The 20471-nt window shown below is 38.2% G+C and overlaps 1 protein-coding gene across 1 annotated transcript in view; it reads right to left on the bottom strand.

Moving 5' to 3' along the window:
* The window catches only part of LOC109846093, a 25376-nt gene extending 6379 nt beyond the window's left edge, over positions 1–18997 (bottom strand). The window contains exons 1-6 of the mRNA XM_020415317.1: positions 18211–18997; positions 17187–17285; positions 16456–16553; positions 15877–15984; positions 15623–15794; positions 15329–15535 (exon numbers count right to left, since the gene is read on the bottom strand). Coding sequence (XP_020270906.1) covers positions 15329–15535; positions 15623–15794; positions 15877–15984; positions 16456–16553; positions 17187–17285; positions 18211–18951 — 1425 coding nt within the window. The 5' untranslated portion in view covers positions 18952–18997. The remainder of the gene's footprint in view (positions 1–15328; positions 15536–15622; positions 15795–15876; positions 15985–16455; positions 16554–17186; positions 17286–18210) is intronic.

Genomic DNA, 20471 nt, shown 5'->3' with positions numbered 1-20471 from the left:
TCTGGTGTCTTCTTCAATCGGTAAAAGACTAAACCGGCAAGGCGTGTTAGGCGTTGGCTTATCCCTGCTTAGGCTTCGGGATAAAATTCCCCAGACTATACTCTGGTGTCTTTTTCAATCGGTGAAAGACTAAACCGGCAACGCGTGTTAGGCGTTGGCTTATCCCTGCTTAGGCTTCGGGATAAAATTCCCCAGGGCTTCGGGATAAAATACCCCAGACTGGATTCTGGTGTCTTTTTCAATCGGTGAAAGACTAAACCGGCAACGCGTGTTAGGCGTAGGCTTATCTCTATTTAGGAGTTGAGATAAAATTCCCCGTGCACAAAGTGCACGGATTGGAAGTTGGGAATTGTGTCTTTTCTCAGGGTAAAGACGGACTGGAAAATGGAAGAGGAAGAATTTTATATTCTATCTCCCGGCACTGAAGAGGAAGAATTTTATATTCTATCTCCAGTTGGAAAGGAAACTCAAGGTGGGATCTCCACCCTCAGAATCCGAAATGATGAAACTAAGAGTGGGATCTCCACTCCGAGAATCAGAAAGGTTCAAACGACCCTAACTTTTATAGGATTGGTCATTCGATCCAAAAAGAGTCCCTCATTTATTGAGGAGAAAGCCCAATTTTGACCCTAACTTTTATAGGTTTGGTGGAAAAAGAACAAAAGCAGATTTTCGTTTATCGAAAAAGGCATGACTCGGTCTTAGTCCTAACTATCTGTAGGTTTGACTAAGTGAGATTGGGAACAATCCTAACTTTTATAGATTTGATTGCTCAATTTTTTGAAAGTGGACCTCTCGTTCATGGAAGGAATCGAGAGGGGACTTTGGTTGTGGCCCTAACTATAGGAAGGTTTGACCAGGTAGACAGTGAGATGGGAGTACAAATCACAGTGGGGGTTTAGTGTTTATCACTTTGTTCATAATTATTGGGTTATCCCTAAGAAAATTACATATAGCATTCTTCTGGGAACTTCCCATTACATGAATCATCCACCCCCAGCTTCCTTCTTGGAACTGGGTCTGACTTTGTACTCCGTTACATGACCGGGTTATCCTTAAGAATATTAGCGTAACATTCTCCAAGAACTTCCCATTAATAGTAGGAAACAGTTTAGACTCATATACCTATTGGAGTATCAGGGAGCAGTTTAACCTCGTATACCGATTGGAGGATTGAGAAGCAGTTTATACTCGTATACTCTTCAGAGTATTGAGAAGCAGTTTATACTTGTATACTCTTCGGAGTATTGAGAAGCAGTTTATACTCGTATACTCTTCGGAGTATTGAGAAGCAGTTTATACTCGTATACTCTTCGGAGTATTGCTTTTCTTATTTGGCTTATCCTAGTGTTAATCCGGCTTCAACCAAGGTTTGGATGCTATTCTTTAAAGTAAAGCAAGCCTTGGTGGGATGAAGGATCCTCCTGTTTTCAAGAAGGGTCTCGAAGATGGCTGGAACGTCTTCGTCTTTGAATGAGTACTCTTTTTGAAGCCTCGGATCTGAAGTCTTCTGCTGTCTTCGGGGCTGCTGTTGTAACGTCTGATTAACGTCAACAACTGTTGTAGGTGCTTTCCCTTCATCATGGGAAACGAGATTCGGATTCAGAGGGTAAGTCATCGGTTGACATCTTTCAACCTTCCTCCTTCTAAGGAATCGTTCGGCCTGCTCTCCGCGCGCCTTCAACTCTCTCCAGGTATTGAGTGGCTCTACTCCCATAACGTCCAAGATGTTAATGGACAAATTGTTATGTAATAATTTCCTAATTTTTTGCAGAATCAAATAATCATCGAGTGCAAAGTGATGATGTAATACTAAATGAATCTCGACAAGAAGGTATATTCTTTATTAATTACAAGAAGTAATATTTTTATCAATTTCTTTTTACCTATATCTTGTTTCTAACATATGATATGATGTATGCAGCTGATAATTCTCAAAGGAAGAAAAATCCACCTCGTGGTAGTAATAAGTGTCTAAAGTTGAATAATTTGTCACATGGGGAGAAAAAGATCATTACTTTTTATCAGAATAGAGCTATTGAGCCAGAATTTTCACGATATCTTGGAATTATTATTCGAGATAGAAATATTTGCCCAGTAGCTGTTGAGAATTGGGCCAAAATACCACAACAAAATAAAGATCATATGTGGGCATCCATTAAGGTACATTGAAAATTAATTTTTATCAATTGGTTTTTAATTCTTATAAATTAAATTTTGATTCAAATTTGATATAGGATAAATTTGATGCTGAGGACATGGAGCAAAAGAGAGAGTTAGTAATGAGACACTTGCGCGATTTGTGGAATAAGTGGCGTGGTGACATGCACAGGAAATATGTGAAAGAAAATTCATTGCAAGTTGCACTTAGAAATAAACCTACAGAAGTGAGTGTTGATGACTGGGATTGGCTAGTTAAGGAACATTATTTTTCTTCAAAATTTCAGGTATTAATCTCCTAATTTTATTAATTTTGTTCCATGTATATTGTTGGATTGTTAAAATTATCTTTTAATCTTGATGTATAGAAAGCAAGCCAACAAAATACACTTAACAGAGGCAAAAGAAAGATGCTCCACCACACGGGCAGCAAACCCTTTAGACAAATTGCGTGGGAAGTGGTATACATTCAAAACTAATTTCTAATTTATTTATAACTACTTTGTTTTTTAGTTTGATGTTGTACTCATTTTTATTTAATATTTGAATAAGGGTGGCAAGTCAGAAAATCCACCTGATGTGGCAAAAAATTTTCATGAAACTCGAAAGAAAGCTAATGAAACACTAGAAAATGGGGATCAAGATAAATATGTAAGTAGAATATGTGTTTAAGTTTGATAATGATGCATTATATAGTACTAACATATGAATTTAATTTTTATAGGATGAAATTGTTCAAGTCAAACAAGCAAACCCTTCACTTTCTGACATTGAGATAGTTGAGAAAATCTGGGGGAAGCAATCTCATGGTCACATCACTGTATTTGGTGGCGGGACTACTTTGAAAGATTTAAGAGGACCGCTCCCTAGTCGATCTGATCTGGAAGCACGGGTTATAGAAGAAAAGAGAAAGAACCAGATGCTTCAACAACGCTTAGATGAGCAGGAGCAACAACAACAAAGGATGTCTGAGTTGGAGTCACAAGTGAAAGCTATGCAAGAACTTTTTTTTAGGCAATCACCTTCATTGGCTCCTCAAACTCAAGAACGTGTGCAGGATTAGGTAATTATTTTTTGTAAAATCTCTTATCAAACGCAGAGATCGTTTATCGGTCTTCTGCTTGCGTGGGTGTCTTTGCCTGTGCCGGGGTTTATCCGTAGACCACCGTTGATCAGATCTGATTGCTGAAAAATTGGACAGAGCTTCGTCTATCCGCGAAGGGATCGAGAAAACTGTAGCGCCTATCTCGATAAAAGCAAGATATTTGCTCTTCTTAGTATTACCACAACGGGATAATACTAAGGATTGGGTGCGGGTAATGTAGATCTGACGAAGAAACTCTCTTGTGTTGAAGAACTAGATCCGATCTCTCCTCCTCCTCTCTTGAAATCTGTGCACTTTAAGTCTTCAATCCGGCAGGGCTTCGCCGAGAGGGCTTCAACAACGGGTGACGAAGGGATTTTTCCCCGTCGTTAGCATACAATAACGAAGGTTTTCAGTACTTTAACGAAGGGAAATCCCTTCGTTAAAGATGTAATTTCTTGTAGTGTAGGAAAGTAGAAAAAATCACAGCAAATAAAAGATAAAGAACTTGTAGGAAAGTAAACAAGAAAAAACACACCAGATTTAACGAGGTTCGACAATCGTGCCTACGTCCTGGGAAGCCACACCACACAATTCTTTGATTAATATTAAAGAAGATTACAATGCCTACAAATAGGATCTAATCTCTCTGAGATCTCTCTAAATAATTCTCTCAAAACCCTCTTTTTCTGATCTCTAATTTCTTCTAATACGTTCCATATATATAGAAAACCTAAAACCAAAACAGACTAGAAATTCTAAAACCAAAACACAAAACAAATTAGGAATCCTAATAACTTGTTACCAAAATAGATTAAGAATCCTGTTATCAAAACATATTAATAATCCTGTTACCAAAACAGATTAAAAAACGTATTATCCAACAATTTGTTTGATTCCAGCTTTGAGTCTACATCCCTTAGACTAACAATCTCCCACTTGGAGACCAAAGCACAATCAACGAGCTCATCGAACTCTCCATTCTTCGCAAGCATCCTCCTACACGAAAAAATTCATTCTTCAATCATCATCAACCCGATGATCCCGGCAATCCTCCTGGTGTGGCTCCGCCTTCATCTCCTACACGTGAATGCCAACTGAAGTTGCGCACAACTTCAGTTTGTCAATAGTCACTGCTTTCGTTAATATATCTGCAAGATTTTGACTCCCTAAAATCTTCTCTAGATGTAACTTCTCGTCCTCAATCAGCAAGCGTATAAAATGGTATCGTACGTCCATGTGTTTCGTTCTGGCATGATATATTGAATTATTGGCAAGATGTATAGCGCTCTGGCTGTCACAATAAAGAACTCCTCTCCCTTACTTCAGATCCAACTCTTTTAAGCACCAGTTCAACCAAATCATCTCCTTTCTTGTTTCAGACACTGCGACATACTCGGCTTCAATTGTAGACAAAGCTATAATCTTCTGCAGACGTGAAACCTAACTCACTGCTGTCGACGCCAAAATATAAATATACCCCGTGGTGCTCCGCCTCGTATCATGATCACCGGCGAAATCCGTATTCACGTATCCCTATAGTACCAAGTCCTTCCTCCTGAAACATAGTGGCTTATCCATAGTCCCTCTCAAGTAACGCAATATTCACTTCACGGCCTCCCAATAGTGCTTCCCTGGATTACTTGCAAACCTACTCACAACTCCCACTGCATGGGTAATGTCTGACCTCATGCAAACCATCGCGTACATGAGACTTTCAATGGTCGAAGAATATGACACTCTGCTCATATGCTTTCTATTTGCATCTGTCTTAGACGATTGCTCTTCAGATAACTTGAATTGGCTTCCAAGGAACGTGCTAACAACCTTAGTATTCTGCATATTGAACCTCTGAAGTACATTCTCGATGTATTCAGCTTGACTCAACCTCAACGTCCCTTCAGCTTTATCTCTATTGATTCGCATCCCTAGAATCTGCTTCGCTGCACCCAAGAATCTGCTTCACTGCACCCAGATCCTTCATAGCAAACTCCTTTGCTAACAGCTTCTTCAAGTTGTTTATCTCCTCTAAACTTGGTCCTGTAGCTAACATATCATCAACATACTATAACAATATGATAAAACTGGACTCGAACCTCTTGAAGTAGCAACAATAATCTGAATTGCATCTTCTGTAGCCATTGTTCTGCATGAAGTTGTCGAATTTTTTGTACCACTGCATCAGGGCCTGTTTCAATCCGTACATGCTCCTCTTGAGCTTACACATCATCTCTTCATTTTCTTCTTTAATGAAGCCAACAGGTTGCTTCATGTAGATTTCTTCATCTAAGTCACCATAAAAAAATACAGTCTTCACATCTAACTACTCAAGATAGAGATCTTCTACAGCTACTAAGGTCAACACCATTCTGATAGTGGTGAGCTTCACAATGGGGGAAATTATCACCGTATAGTCCACTCCTTCCTGCTGTTTGAACCCCTTCATAACTAATCTGACATTGTATTTCTTGCTTTCATTACTCTCCTGCTTGACCCGATAGACCCATTTGTTATGCAATGCTTTCTTCTGTGCAGGTAGCTGGACTAACTCTCATGTCTCATTAGTGTGTAGAGAATCCATCTCTTCTTGTATCGCATGCTCCCACTACTGATATTCACTCATTTACATAGTCTCTTCATAGCACTCCGATTCTCCACTATCTGTCAAAAGCAAATAATCAAGTGATGAGAGATATCTAGGATTCGGTTTGGGTACCCTGGATGACCTCCTAAGCTACACGTCCTGGGTAGTCACCTCCGCACCTGGAGCCTCCTCCGTTCTTCAGTCAGAATTGACTTTGTCACCCCTATCTGGAAGTTTCTCCAAATTCATATACTCGGATCCACCTGTATCCGTAGTGCTGCTCCTACTGCTTTAGCTATCATTAGCACTGTCTCTATTCTTGTACATCGCCTCATCATTGAATATCACATCCCTACTTCTGATGATCTTCTTGTTCTTCTCATCCCAAAAAAGATATCCGAACTCATCAATGTTGTATCCAATAAATGTGCACTTTTGTGACTTAACCTCTAGCTTGTCCCTGACATGATCACTAATATGAACATATGCAACACAACTGAATACTCGCAAATGTGAGAGATTGATCTTCTTACCACTCCAAACCTTCTCTGGAATCCCATAATCCAATGCAACTGATAGCCCATGATTAATCAAGTAAGCTGTCGTATGCACCACATCCGTCCAAAATATCTTAGGCAGACCTGTATGTAATCGTATGCTCCTAGCACACTCCGTTAATGTCTTGTTCATCCTCTCTGCAATGCCGTTTTGCTAAGACGTCCCTGGAGTAGTACTTTCCAAATGAATCCCATTTAGAGCATAGAACCTCTTGAACTCCTCCAGCTCATATTCTCCACCGTTGTCTGATCTCAGATACTTCACCTTCAGATCTGTCTCATTCTCCATCATGTCTTTCCACTTCTTAAAGATCCCGAACACCTCTGATTTGTGCTTTATGAAGTATACCCACACCTTCTTCGAGTGATCGTCGATGAAGGTGACATAGTACGCCGCACCGCCAAGAGAAAACACGCTAACTGGATCCCATACGTTAGTATGAACTAACTCTAGCTTCTGAGCTTTTGATGGCCTTCCACCATTCTGAAAACTAACTCTCTTCTGTTTTCTAAAGATGTAGTCCTCGCAAACACTGACTTTCACGGAATCGATGCCGGTTAGCTTCCCCTGTGAATGTAGAATCTTCATCCACTTCTCGCTCATGTATCCTAATCTATTATGCCACAGATCTGTACTCTCTTTGCCAGCTACAATTGTGAGGGTATCACTCGCATGTGAGGTGAGGTAGAGAGTTCCTGTTTTGTTGCATCGGGCAATCATAGTACCGTTTGAGATCCTCCACGAATCCCCGGTGAATGTCGAAACATAACCTTCTGCTCTAAGCTGACCAATCGAAATAAGATTCCTCATAGCCTTCTGCTCTAAGCTGGCCAACCAAAATAAGATTCCTCTTCAGTTTCGGTACGTGCCTCACGTTCTTTAGATTCCATTTGGAGCCCTTCAACTGTATTTGCACATCTTCTCTTCCAACCACACTACATGGTTCATTATCCTCCAAGTATATTTTCCTAAAGTCCCTTGCTACATAGTTATGAAGAAGCTTTCTATTAGCAGTGGCGTGAAACGAGGCTCCTGAGTCGATGACCCAGGAATCAGAATCGCTGTCCATAGTTAGGATCAGTGCATCCTGCACGATATGAACCTCCTGTTCATTTGCATCATTCTTTTGTGCTTTACAAGCTAAAGATATATGACCCTCCTTGCCACAGTTCCAACACTTTCCTTTGATAGGCCTAACTTTTGAGTTTGACCTTTTTTTTTTAACTTTGATCAATTCCTGTTCTGATTCACCTTCTTCTGCTTCTGCCTCTTTACTCGAAATTTAGGGCTGTATCTGAACCTTCTGATTCGGACGATTTTCTTCTAACCTCTTCGGATAGAATCATGCTAACAACCTCACTTAGCTTCAACTTGTCCATCCTCACCGAATTGGTGATTGCCATCATACTACCTGCCCAACTATCTGACAACTACGATAGAATCAATAAGGCCTATACCTCATCATCGAACATGATGTCTACGGAGATGAGTTGATTAACAATCGTGTTAAACTCGCTGAGGTGCATTGTGATAGAGCGTCCTTCTGTCATATTAAGATTAAAAAGTATCTTGACGAGATGCACATTGTTTGCGACAGACGGTTGCTCGTACATCTTCACGAGCGCTTCCATAAGCCCCACCGTCGTCTTCTCCTTAAATATATTGTGTGCGACTGTCTTGACGAGCGACAACCGGATTTGCCCTAGAGCCTTCCTATCCTGTATCTCCCAATCCTTATCCGACTCTTCTTTCTTCTTTCCCTTAGCCTTGCCCATCAACGGGCGATACAAGTCCATCTGATACAGATAGTCCTCCATCTGCGACTTCCAGTAGGCGAAGTCTGAACCGTCAAACTTCTCGATCTTAGAATTACTTTCCTCTGTCATGACTCTCTCACAATCCTTTCGAACGAAGCTCTGATATCAGTTGTTGGGGATTCGAAACAATCAAATCGAACCCTTGTCCTTCTAGACCTTGTGTTTGAAAGTAGGAAAGTAGAAAAAATCACAGCAAATAAAAGATAAAAAACTTGTAGGAAAGTAAAGAAGAAAGAATATACCAGATTTAACGAGGTTCGACAATCGTGCCTACGTCCTCAGGAGCCACACCACACAATTCTTTGATTAATATTTAAGAAGATTATAATACCTACAAATAGGATCTAATCTCTTTGAGATCTCTCTGAAGAATTCTCTCAAAACCTTCCTTTTTTGATGTCTAATCTCTTCTAAGGTGTTCCATATATATAAAAAACCTAAGCCAAAATAGACTAGGAATTTAAAATTAAAAATCAAAACAGATTAGGAATCTTAATAACATGTTACCAAAACAGATTAATAATCATGTTACCAAAACAGATTAAGAATCCTGTTACCAAAACAGATTAGGAAACCTACTATCCAACAATTTGTTTGATTCCATCTTTGAGTCTATATCCCTTAGACTAACAAATAGAGTTACTCCTCAACATCTAATTAGGGCTGTAACTTGAAAACCGATAACCGAAAAAATAACCACACCAAAGCCGAACCATAACCGAAAAAACCGAAGAAAGAAAAAAACCGCACCAAACCGAAAAAAATAACCGAAAACCGAAAGGTTTGGTGTGGTTTTGGTTTCGAATGTCTGGAAACCAAAACCGAACCGAAAAACCGAAAAGTTATTTTATTCCCATTTTGGTCTGAATGAGATTTACATTTTACTGACCCGGCTCAGCTTACGGGAAACCAAAACCGAAGCAAACAAGGGAAATGGATCAATTGGAAACTATAATCTTATGTGGCAACATAGTCAGGTCCCAGAAACCACATTTCTCATGTTTTTTTTTTCTTTTTTTTTTGCTTGCTAAATACTAACCAAACACACCCTTAGAACAATGGAAAATAGAGATGTCATTGGTACATGTGCAAGTTGTTGGAAACAATAGCATTCTACCAGAGAACCTCACGTATGAAGAGAACTACCCTCTGCTGTGTGGAAAAAAGTGTTATGATTCTTTAGCAAGACGCATGTACACTCCAATTAATGTCTTCTGAAGATCTTGTTCTTCTAATTCTATGGGGGAAAAACCTGGATCCATAAATTTACAACTACAAACAAGTGGTCGGGTAATTGATCTTGTTCTTCTGATCTATCATCTTTCTGTTATTATAGTTTTTCATCGCTTTTTTCGGAAACGGTTATGTAATATAAGACATTTCTACTTTCTACTTTTCTAGACTTGTTTTCTTTATAGAATAACCGAAAAAAAACCCGATATAAACCAGAGAAAAACCGAACCGAACTAAACCGAACACAATTGGTTTTTGAAAAAAATAGTGAAAAACCAAACCGAACCAAACCGAAAAAATAGATCGGTTTGGTGTTCGGTGTCACCTATTAACCGCACCATTCAAACCGATTAACAGCCCTACATCTAATTACCCAAATATCCTCATCGAAAAAAGTCCAAATATTCTGATTAGCTTTAAGCTCCCCCAATCTAAAAACTAATATTAATAAATAAAAAAACCAAACCACCCAAATTTCCCCTTTCTTCATCCAAACATCACATAAGCATGAAGAAGTAGAAGTTGGGGATTTTAGGAGAAAGAGTATTCTAAACCAAAATATGAAATAAGGATATACAAGGATTATTATTCTATAAGGCTATTTGTCAACTGAAGTCATGTTACTGGCATGTGTGGGGGTTAAAACTAACAATGATTAACTTGGGGAGTTTCATGGGAAAAGTTGAGGTTCAGTTAAATAGACCAAGTGCAATGGATTTTTTGTGCAACTTTGGGTGTTGTGAACTTTACCCAACTTGTCTACCTTGTATTTAGCTGAAGACATCTTGGACCCACAACGGGATTGAAACCAAATCTATGACACCAATTTGTTAATGTGGTGAATGTTGGATAATAGGTTCTTAATATATTTCCTAATTTGTTTTGGTAACAGGTTATTGGAATTCCTAATCTGTCTTGATAACATGATTCTAAATCTGTCTTGGTAACAGGTTATTAGAATTCCTAATCTGTTTTATTTTTTGTTTTAGAATTCCTAATATGTTTTTGGTTTTAGGATTTCTATATACGATTGGAAGAGAGAATTGAGCAGCGAATTGGGGATATTTGGAGCACAGAAAAGATGTATTTTCTGAGCTATTAGTTAAGGTTTTATTAGGAGAGAATTAGAGATTTGTTGGTGAGATTAATTGGTGAGTTCGAGTGACTTGTAATCTCAGTTTGTACTCTTCTTCTCTATTAGTAAAAATCTCATCTCCTTCTTGCCCCGTGGATATAGGCAACTTGCCGAACCACGTTAAAATTGGTTGTTTGTATTCGTGCCGTTATTTTGAATTGTTTGTGGCCTTCTCTCTCGGCGATTGGCTTGGTTTCTCAAAGCACATTGGTTGTTTGGCTTCCGCCGCGCATAACAAGTAGTATCAGAACTCGGGCTATGCTTGGGCTATTTGAAGGAGTAGATCCTTTTAGAGGCTCGTCTAGGGCTTCGTTTGGTAATAAATGTGTGATCTTTTTGGTAAAGACTATCTTTTTCAATTTTGGATCTATTCTTCGTTTGTTCCGCTTTGATTTTTTGATGCTTTGAGAAAGATGGTCAAGAAAGGAGTTGTGGAGGGTACTTCTGACGTAAAGACCGTCCAAAGTTTAAATATCCCCTCTATAAAAATAGATGTGGAGAAGTTTAATGTCACAAACAATTTTGATCTTTGGAGATATGAAGTCTTGGATGCGCTCAATGCGCAAAATTTAGAGGATACTTTGGAGTTGGACGTAAAACCGGACGACATTGAGGAGAATGTTTGGAAAAAGATGAATCGAACGGCATGCGATGTGATTAGATCTTGTTTAACTCAAGATTTAAAATATGATGTGATCAATGAGACTTCGGCTAAAAAGATTTAGGAGATCCTAGAGGGCAAGTATTTGACAAAGAGTGTAGAAAACCACTTGTATTTGAAGAGGAGGCTTTATCGCTTCCAATTGAAGAAAAGAACCTCCATTGGTGATCACATAAACTACTACACGAAGCTTCTTACGGATTTGACGAATGTAGATGTGATGATTGAAGATGAGGACAAGACGTTGTTATTATTGAATTCTTTGCCCGACGAGATATATGAGACATTCGTTCTTACTCTTATTAATGAGAAGGCATCTCTTTCGTATAGTGAGGTCACCGCTACACTTGTGAATTATCAGCTTCGAAAAAAGGATAAGGAGATTTCAGTTGAGCCGGTAGCGGGGTATTAGTTACAAGAGAAAAGAGTCCAAACCGAAATAGAAAGTCGTAGTCTAGAGGGGCACATTCTGGAGTTCGTAGGAATCAATGTGTCTTTTATAAAAAGGATGGACATTGGAAAACCGAATACCCAAAATTGGTTGTTCGAGCCGGAAAGAATAAAAGGAAAGCTATTCAAACTTCAGAAGTTCATGTTGTCAAGGCTAGTGGTGACAATTCAGATTCGAATTCTTTGGGCTATTCATTAGCACTACCATCAGTTTGTGTTGCCGACTCTATAGAGAATATTGAATTCGAGTGCTTCTTACAATATTTATCCTAAGAGGGATTGGTTCTCTAGCTTTTAGGAGTTAGAAAGAGGGGATGTCGTGCGCATGAGTAATGATCATGAATGGCCTATTGGTGGTATCAGTACCGTTCGTATTAGGATTTGTGACGAAGTAATTCAGGAGTTGGATAAAATAAGGTTTGTTCCTCAATTGAAGAAGAACATCATTTCATTTGAAGTTTTAGAGGCAGCAGGCTATAGGGTGACCTTAGAGGATGGATGTTTGAAGGTTACATTTGGGTCCATGATTGTGATGAAAGACGTCAGGAGGAAGAATTTATACTATTTGATTGGGAGCAAGGTGATTGGTAGAGAACTGACGACTTCTTTGGATTTGGCTAGACTGTGGTATTTGTTGAGGCTGGAATATTTGATTGGTTATACCGTGCATGGTTTGTTGAGGAGCGCTTTGACCTGCAGATTGAAATCCTTTGAGCATATTGGTATGAGCAAGAAGACCGGGGTGGAGTTTGGCACTTCTATTCATCGATCGAGGGATCTTTTAGGTGGTGTTCATTCAGGCATTTGGGGGCCTTCCAAAGAGGCATCGTTGGGAGATAATAAGTATTTGGTTTCCGTAGTTGGGGACTGTTCTAGGTATTGATGGGTTACAACCAAGTCCTGTTGGTTTAAAGTCCTAAAAATTAACAACAGATGGAGGAACTGTGTTGGTAGAAAGGTAACCCGTCATTTTATTTTTGGTAGGGGTTCTTTCTTGCATTTGTGCCGAGCTCACGACAGTTTGAGACACTTCATTGTAGAGGAAACATTGGGGCGACGAGATGAGATGACAGTTTTGATGGATCGTTCCTTACTGTAGGAGGGTCGACGTTTGTTGTCGAGCATTGGGTTACAGAAGAGTTTTGGAACTGTGACATATTTGGGTCATCTTAGTCATAGGTTACCGACTACTGCGTTTGGAGTTATTGGATCTGGTAGAGTTGCTTCAGATTTTAGGTTGCGTCGGATGTTTAGTTACCCAGCATTTGGTCACATCGAGGATGTGAGATTTGATCCGATTGTACATTTGGGATTCAGAAGCTTGTTTTGTTATCAATTAGGAGACTCTGATTTTGTTCTGAGCAGGTATGTCATATTTGACTCTCACCAGGTGGAGGGTATTGATCAGATCATTGGAATATCGTAGCAGCTGGAGGATGATGCTACTCCACATTGGGTGGAGATTACTTTACATACTCCAGATCATACTGCATCGTTTGAGATTTGAGCTGAGGTGACACAGTTTGGGGATCATTTGGTTTTGAATGCAGATGATGAGTTGGTTTTGGATTCGAGTGCAGCTAGTGGACATAGTTTCGATTTGGTTATGGCCATTGGTTCATCTCATGTGGAGGTGTTTAGTTTATTTCACTTTGGGGCCATTAAGAGTTCTATCAGCCACAGATTTGTTGATGATGTTAGAGAAGGATTGCGAACTCTTCTATTTGATCGAGGGCCTTTGGAGGCCATTTGGTAAACTACGTGAAGGCTTAATTCCTTAGGCAAGAGGATACGTAGGTAGTCATTTATGATGCAGCCGGTTTGGTGAGTTGATACCGATATTTATAGTTTATTCGCATTCTCATTTGGATTCTCGACTTGTTGTGGATTGAGTCTATTACTGTGGATTTGTTCCACTTCATACTGGACGCAACAAGTGAGACGTTTGATTGGTATTGGTGTCGACTCAGTTTTAAAAAGAACTTCGCCGAGGTAAAGAATTATTGGATAGCAGGTTCCTAATATGTTTCCTATTTTGTTTTGGTAACAGGTTAATAGGATTCCTAATCTGTTTTGGTAACAGGATTCCAAATCTATTTTGGTAACATGTTATTAGGATTCCTTATCTGTTTTGTTTTTTGTTTTAGAATTCGTAGCATGTTTTTGGTTTTAAGATTTATATATATATGGAACGATTAGAAGAGAGAATTGAGCAGCGAATTGAGGATATTTGGAGTACAGAAAAGTTGTATTTTTTGAACTATTGGTTAGGGTTTTATTTGGAGAGAATTAGAGATTTGTTGGTGAGATTAATTGGTGAGCTCGAGTGATTTGTAATCTCAGTTTGTACTCTTCTTCTCTATTAGTGAAAACCCCATCCCCTTCTTACCCCGTGGACATAGACAACTTGCCGAACCACGTTAAAATTGGTTGTTTGTGTTCGTGCCGTTATTTTGAATTATTTGTGGCCTTCTCTCTCGGCGATTGGTTTTGTTTCTCGAAGCACATCGGTTGTTTGGCTTCCGCCGCACACAACAGTGGACAACTAAATACAAAAGATGTCTACACAAAAGTAGATGAATAGAAAAAATGAATGTAGACAGAGAGACAGAGCGAACACCCAATGGTTTAACATGGGTTTAACATGGTTCAGTGAGTATTCTTTGCTATACCTGCACAAAGAGACAATACAGGAGGAATTCCCCAATCATATTAGGAGATTACAACAAAGAGATCACTCTATCGTATCAATCACCAAAACCCACAATGAATAACCAAACGATGAAGATATGAGAATAATATACTTCACTTCTCAAGATATCTCTTTCTCTTTTCCTCACTTCACGTGCTTCTTCCCCAGCCTTCACCCTCCTTTTATAAAGAACATGTTCTAATGTAAATTAGACAAGTGCTAAGCATAACAGCGGGGCTAATAGTTGGTGAAATAGTTGGGCTAAATATGAATTCATACAAGGTAAGTGTGAATAATAAGTGTTAGAATTAATATAAAACTATAATCCTTAATCTTCACCATAACTTTGGATTTTTGGTGTAATGGTTAGAGGGACTAAATCTAAGATGGGGTTCAAATCCCATCAGCCACAAATTTAAAGCGGGTTTTCTAAAAATTAACACCGTTGCGTGAGACCAGATTTCAACCCATAAAAAAAGGGCGCTCAACCTACGCGGGCATGTTAGAATGAATATAAAACTATAATCCTTGATCTTCCCCATAACTTCGGTGTTTTCAGTGCAATGGTTAGAGGGACTAAATCTAAAAAGAAGAATTTATATTTTCTTTTTGATTCTCTATATTGTCATTCAACTATCTGGTAAACTCTCAACTTGCCTATTAACCATGGCTATTCTGTGATCACAAGTTGGATTGCATTTTTAATAGGGCTGGACATATGTGATAGTGGGGTTCGATGTATCAATTTGAAATTTTATAAGCCCAACAAACACCAATTAATTGAAAACGAACCCAATGGGCTGCATTATACGTAGTAGGATGAAAGTGTGTTGTGGATCAGTACTCATTTGTCACAGAGGACAATATATGAACCTTTTTTTATGAATATCAAGAATAAGAATGAATAATGCTAGTAATAAAGTAAAATAAAAGGCTTTACACAAAACTAAATACCTTAAATCTTGCTGGATTGCATAATTCAAATATTAAGGCATCGCCAAACTCCAAGTTATGCGCCATAGCAAAACCTCGCCACCCACCACTAAGAGCAAACCTACGAGCAATATACTTCACCTCATACTCCAAACTTCTCTCATCTTCTAATATCATTTTTGTGTCATGAGGTGGGAGGTTCTCCTTGCAGAATGTTCTAGGCATACTCTGAGCATAATAGTAGAAATTTCAGATGTAAGTCCCAGAATTCATTGGTTACAAATGCATCTGTATTTAGTTATCCATTACACTTACAAACCAAAAGGGACCGGAGATGTACGACCAGCCCATTGATTTAATCAACAGTGGTTTGCAAGATTTCAAATTTCTCAGGAATATCTCTGCTCTTTTTTTTGCATGTTCAAGTTGCTCACGGGATGGAGTTCGTGCAGTATATGCCCGAGATTTTTGTTTGCTGTTAGAGTTCCTAATAGAATGTTGATCATAAGGGCACAACAAACATTCATAAAAGTAGATAATTGGACAAATGTGCCATTATTAGATAATACCTTTGATTGTGACTTTTAGTTCCTTTATCGGCAACCTGATACAAATGCTTAAGCACTTCACTATTCAAGCTTGTTTTCAGTGACGAACATAGAAGAAATAGAACTCGACTGCAGAACCATTATATCCATAAAATAAAACTATGAAGAGCATGTAGGTGGAAAAGTCCTGGAGGGACCAGATTTACTATGAGTTCTGTCATTGCATAGTTGTCGAGACATAATCACTCCTTAGTTGAATTACTTACACCTACATATTTCAATTAATCACATCTCTATACTTTGAGATGTGGGATTAGAATTGCACATAAGACTCAACAGCAACTAAACTGGTATTTGACCAAATACGACACAAATAAAAACCTCTAGTTTGGCATGTATCTGAACATGACAATCAGAAATGTAGCCAAAACATTTTTCATTCATCTCCTGCATAAGCTATCTTGCAGATGCTTACATCTATATAACTACTTTGGAGAACCTATCTGTTTGGACAACCTATCTCAGTTTTGCAAATAAAATATTAGGTGGGTTATAAGAGTGCTATTAATTATTTAAGATGCCTAATCGTCTATCATCCACAATATTTGATAGGCATTATTAGTTCCCACAGAGACAATTTGTGAAACCAATTTCTTCTCGTTCTGATAATTTTCCATACTAGTACAGCCATCATTTTCCTGCAAATCTATTTCAAATGAAATTGAATAGAATAATCAATTTAATAGAGATGGAATTACATGAAAGAATTATGAGTACCTTATCAATGTCATATCCTCCCACATTAGCCATGCAAGTGAAAGAAGCAACCCACAATCCAGATACATCATATTTATGCAAGTAAAAAAAAAATTCTAATTTAACATGTAAGATCATCTTTTTATATACCTAGCTTAGATAATTCAACAAATTTGTATGAGTAGACTTGTATTAACTAAGCCAATAGTGTGAGTGTTAAACTAGTAAATAAGTTCCAAATAGTTGGATTTGAAATGCAAGGTAATAACATGAATCTTAAACGCATTAGGAAAAATTATTTAATTGACAGGTGTTTTCATTTCCTAGGCAGAAAATTTGTCAAATTGAAAGATGTGACAGAAGAATCGTACCTCATTTAGCAGTCATGTGGAAAGATATGTACATAAGTAATGCTTGTGAAACACTACCATATACTAGGAAAAAAACAGGAAGAAAGCCTTGCTCGTGATTTTGTGTGCGTGTAGTCAAACAAGCTCTAAATAACACTGACAACCATTACGGCATTAAATAGAAACCATGTATTATTCTTTTTAAGTCGATAATAGATAACGTACGCAACCACAGCCAGCAGAATGTTGATTTCCTTTTGTCAATGAGCAACTCAAATCTGCCTTTTTAAACTTTTCCCTCAACTTAACGCCTTCATTACTTTCCTGTCAAACAAAGAAAGCATTTAATTACTTACCTTTAAGCTCTAACTCCAAATCACATTACACATTAAAGCTAGACATATACATCATTCAAAAATTTCTACTAGACTTCCCAGAGCCTTTCTCTTGGAAACTAAATAGTAGGTACCTGTAGAAATATGCTTGCATGCAGAAAAGGATAGGTATAAAAAAAGAAAATCCACCAGATACTGAACTATTTAAACTGCAGCTTGCAATTAGATGATTAGCTAGAGATTAATCAGCAGAGAATCCAGTTTTCTTTAACCCCTCATAGATGAAGAAGAAAACTAATGTCCACTCAGTTAATCCTTACAAATATGACTGATAGTTACAAAATCATAACCTGCAATCTTGCACAAATTCTGAGTTCTGATGTAGCGGAAGGGATGGTAGAATGATGTCCGAGACTAGGTTCATTCTTTTGAACATAAATTTAAAGAAAATTTTACAGGAAAGAAAATGCACCATGCATGTATCAGCTCACAAGATAGGAGCTGAATTTGGAGGCATAAGTTAGAATATAACCTTATAACCCTCAGTCCTCATCGACCTCGTAACAACTTCGGAAGTCATGAACAGTGAAAGTGATTTGACGAAAGACTATATTATATAGCTGATCATATTTTAATAGATGAGTTTTATCATTTTCTCAAGCAATTCCATCAGGATGCATGATTAATTAATAAGAATGGAGAAACAAAACGCTTTTCATCAAATAAAACTTCCCTGCATCAGGTCAAACATTAATGTTCTTTATCTTTTCCCGTGATATTCATACCTCAAACCTATTGACATCGTACATTAGGTTACTAAAACCAAAATAAATGCGTATAAAACGACTAAATGAAAACAACATAAGAACATGAACGAAAATCAAATTAGTTTCCCAACTCAAAAGTCAGAAAACCTGAAAATTTCGGCAGACCTCCTCCCTTACTTCTTCTACTTTGATTGCTCCTTGACTGATTCCATGTGCCCTCCTTTTCGCAGGAACCGAACTTCTCCTTAAAGAATGGGAATCCTTCTTATCTCCCTCCCAAGCCTCTGCAAGTGATCTCTTCTTGGTAAAACTTCTAAGAGGAATCTCATTTTCCTCATCAACCTCACTTGTATGCACCCTTTCATTCTCATTGCAATGGGTTTTTTCCTCTACATTCCTTTTTACCTTGGAACTGCAATTTTCTTCAGAAACCTTCAATGCCCGAGCCTTGAGGTCTCTATTCTCCTCTGCAAGCTTCACAAGTTTCTCTTTAAGCTCCCTCTCTTTCCTCTCACCAACAATTTTTGATACCCGAGCTTCTAGTTTGTTCTTCCACTGAAGAGCCTCATCCTCTAATTTCTTTTTTCCCAGCTCCATTTCCAAGAGCTTTCCCTTAAAATCTCTATCGTTCTTCTCGAGTTTTTCCATCAAACCCTTTATTGTTTCTCGATCACTTAGCTCTCTCTTTCTGAGGCTTTTGCAGTCTTCCTCAAGCCTGATCACCATTTTGTTGAGTACGAGAGAGATTGCCTTGTGATTTTCGACTTCCTGGTTTGCAACAAACTTCGAGACCTCTGAATATTGTGAGTCGGGATGATTGTCTCTATCTTTTTGCCTTGATAGCTCGCGCTCAAGCTCTGCAATATTGTGTTTAAGATTGATCTCCATGGATTATGTGTTTGGTGGAAGGATTCAAGTTTGGGAGAGAGAGCAGAAGAAGTTGAACGATTTTTTTTTTTTTTTTAACCTGAAGCTGAAGCTGAACGGTTGTAGATCGTGACAGAGGTGGCAACTGGCAGAGACAAAGCGTAGAATTCTTGACACCTGGATTGTGTCACATTTATTAACCGAGTTCAAACTCAGAAAGGCGCGTGTTGTTTGCGCTGTAAATCTATTAAGCCCCCAAACTATTATTTGGATCTATTAAGTCTTTATACTTTTTATTTTGAATCTATTTAGCCCCTATGGTGTTTCTCCATAACTAAAAAAGGATATTTCTGTCTTATTGAATATACTTTTTAGTTATGGGGAAACACCATATGGGCTAAATAGATTCAAAATAAAAAGTATAGGGGCTTAATAGATCCAAATAATAGTCTGGGGGCTTAATAGATTTACGACGCAAACCATAGGGGCCTTTCTGAGTTTGAACTCTTATTAACTGGTAAACATCACGTTACCCCCTTAACTTTGAGGGGGGTTTGCATAAAAGTCCCGAAGGGGTTTGGCACATAAGCCCCGAAACATCGCAGCCCAAAATCAATTTCAACCTCCAATCTTTTTCCTTTCATCTTCTTGATTTCTAAGCAACTTATCCACCTTAACCTTTTGCACTCTCACCTTCTTCAAACAATAAGAAGAATATAACCTAAAATATTTCCATCAAAAGAGCAATAAGCTCTTATATAATGAGTATTATTTGAAAATTCAATATAAATCATCTCAAGCTCATATCTGTGGCCACTCACCTCTTCATCATCTTCATAAGTCTATGATCAAACTCTTCTCATCCTTCCTCTTTTATTACATAAACCATATCAACAAAAACTTGCGCATTCCATCAACACAATCAACAATAACAGTAGCGCATTCATGATCAAAGATCCCAACCTTGTAGAATCAGTTCTTCACTATGCCACCTCAAGCACCACCACCCAATAAACCCTTAACGGGATCGTGGTGTCAGCTTGTAGTCTCATCATGAAAACCCTCATGCAACCATTCAACAAGCCTTCAATGAGATATCAGGTTGGAACTGTGAATAAAGGCTGAAGTGGTGGAAGGGGAAAGAGAAAGTAACTAGATCTTAAGGGAATAAAGACATGGTTATTTGTTATTTGGTAATTATCTATCCATGGTTACCTAATCTAACCATGGTTAAGTGATTTGAGCTAAAAAGTTAACAAGAGGACTAATGTCAACACATTAATATCAAAATATGAATATTTGAGAGACTAATATCAAAACACTTCTAATTTAAGGGACCAATTTCTGAAAACCCAAAGTAATTTCTGTACTTCTTTGATATTACCCCCTTAACTTTAAGGGGGTTTGGCACATAAGCTCCGAAACATCATAGCCCAAAATCCATTTCATCTTCTTGATTTCTAAGCATTTTATCCACCTTAACCTTTTGCACTCTCACCTTCTTCAAACAAGAAGAAGAATATAACCAAAAATATTTCCAT

This window comes from Asparagus officinalis, chromosome 6 (assembly GCF_001876935.1).
Source record: "Asparagus officinalis chromosome 6, Aspof.V1, whole genome shotgun sequence".
NCBI lineage: Eukaryota > Viridiplantae > Streptophyta > Magnoliopsida > Asparagales > Asparagaceae > Asparagus > Asparagus officinalis.
This window is presented reverse-complemented; position numbering and strand designations above follow the sequence as displayed.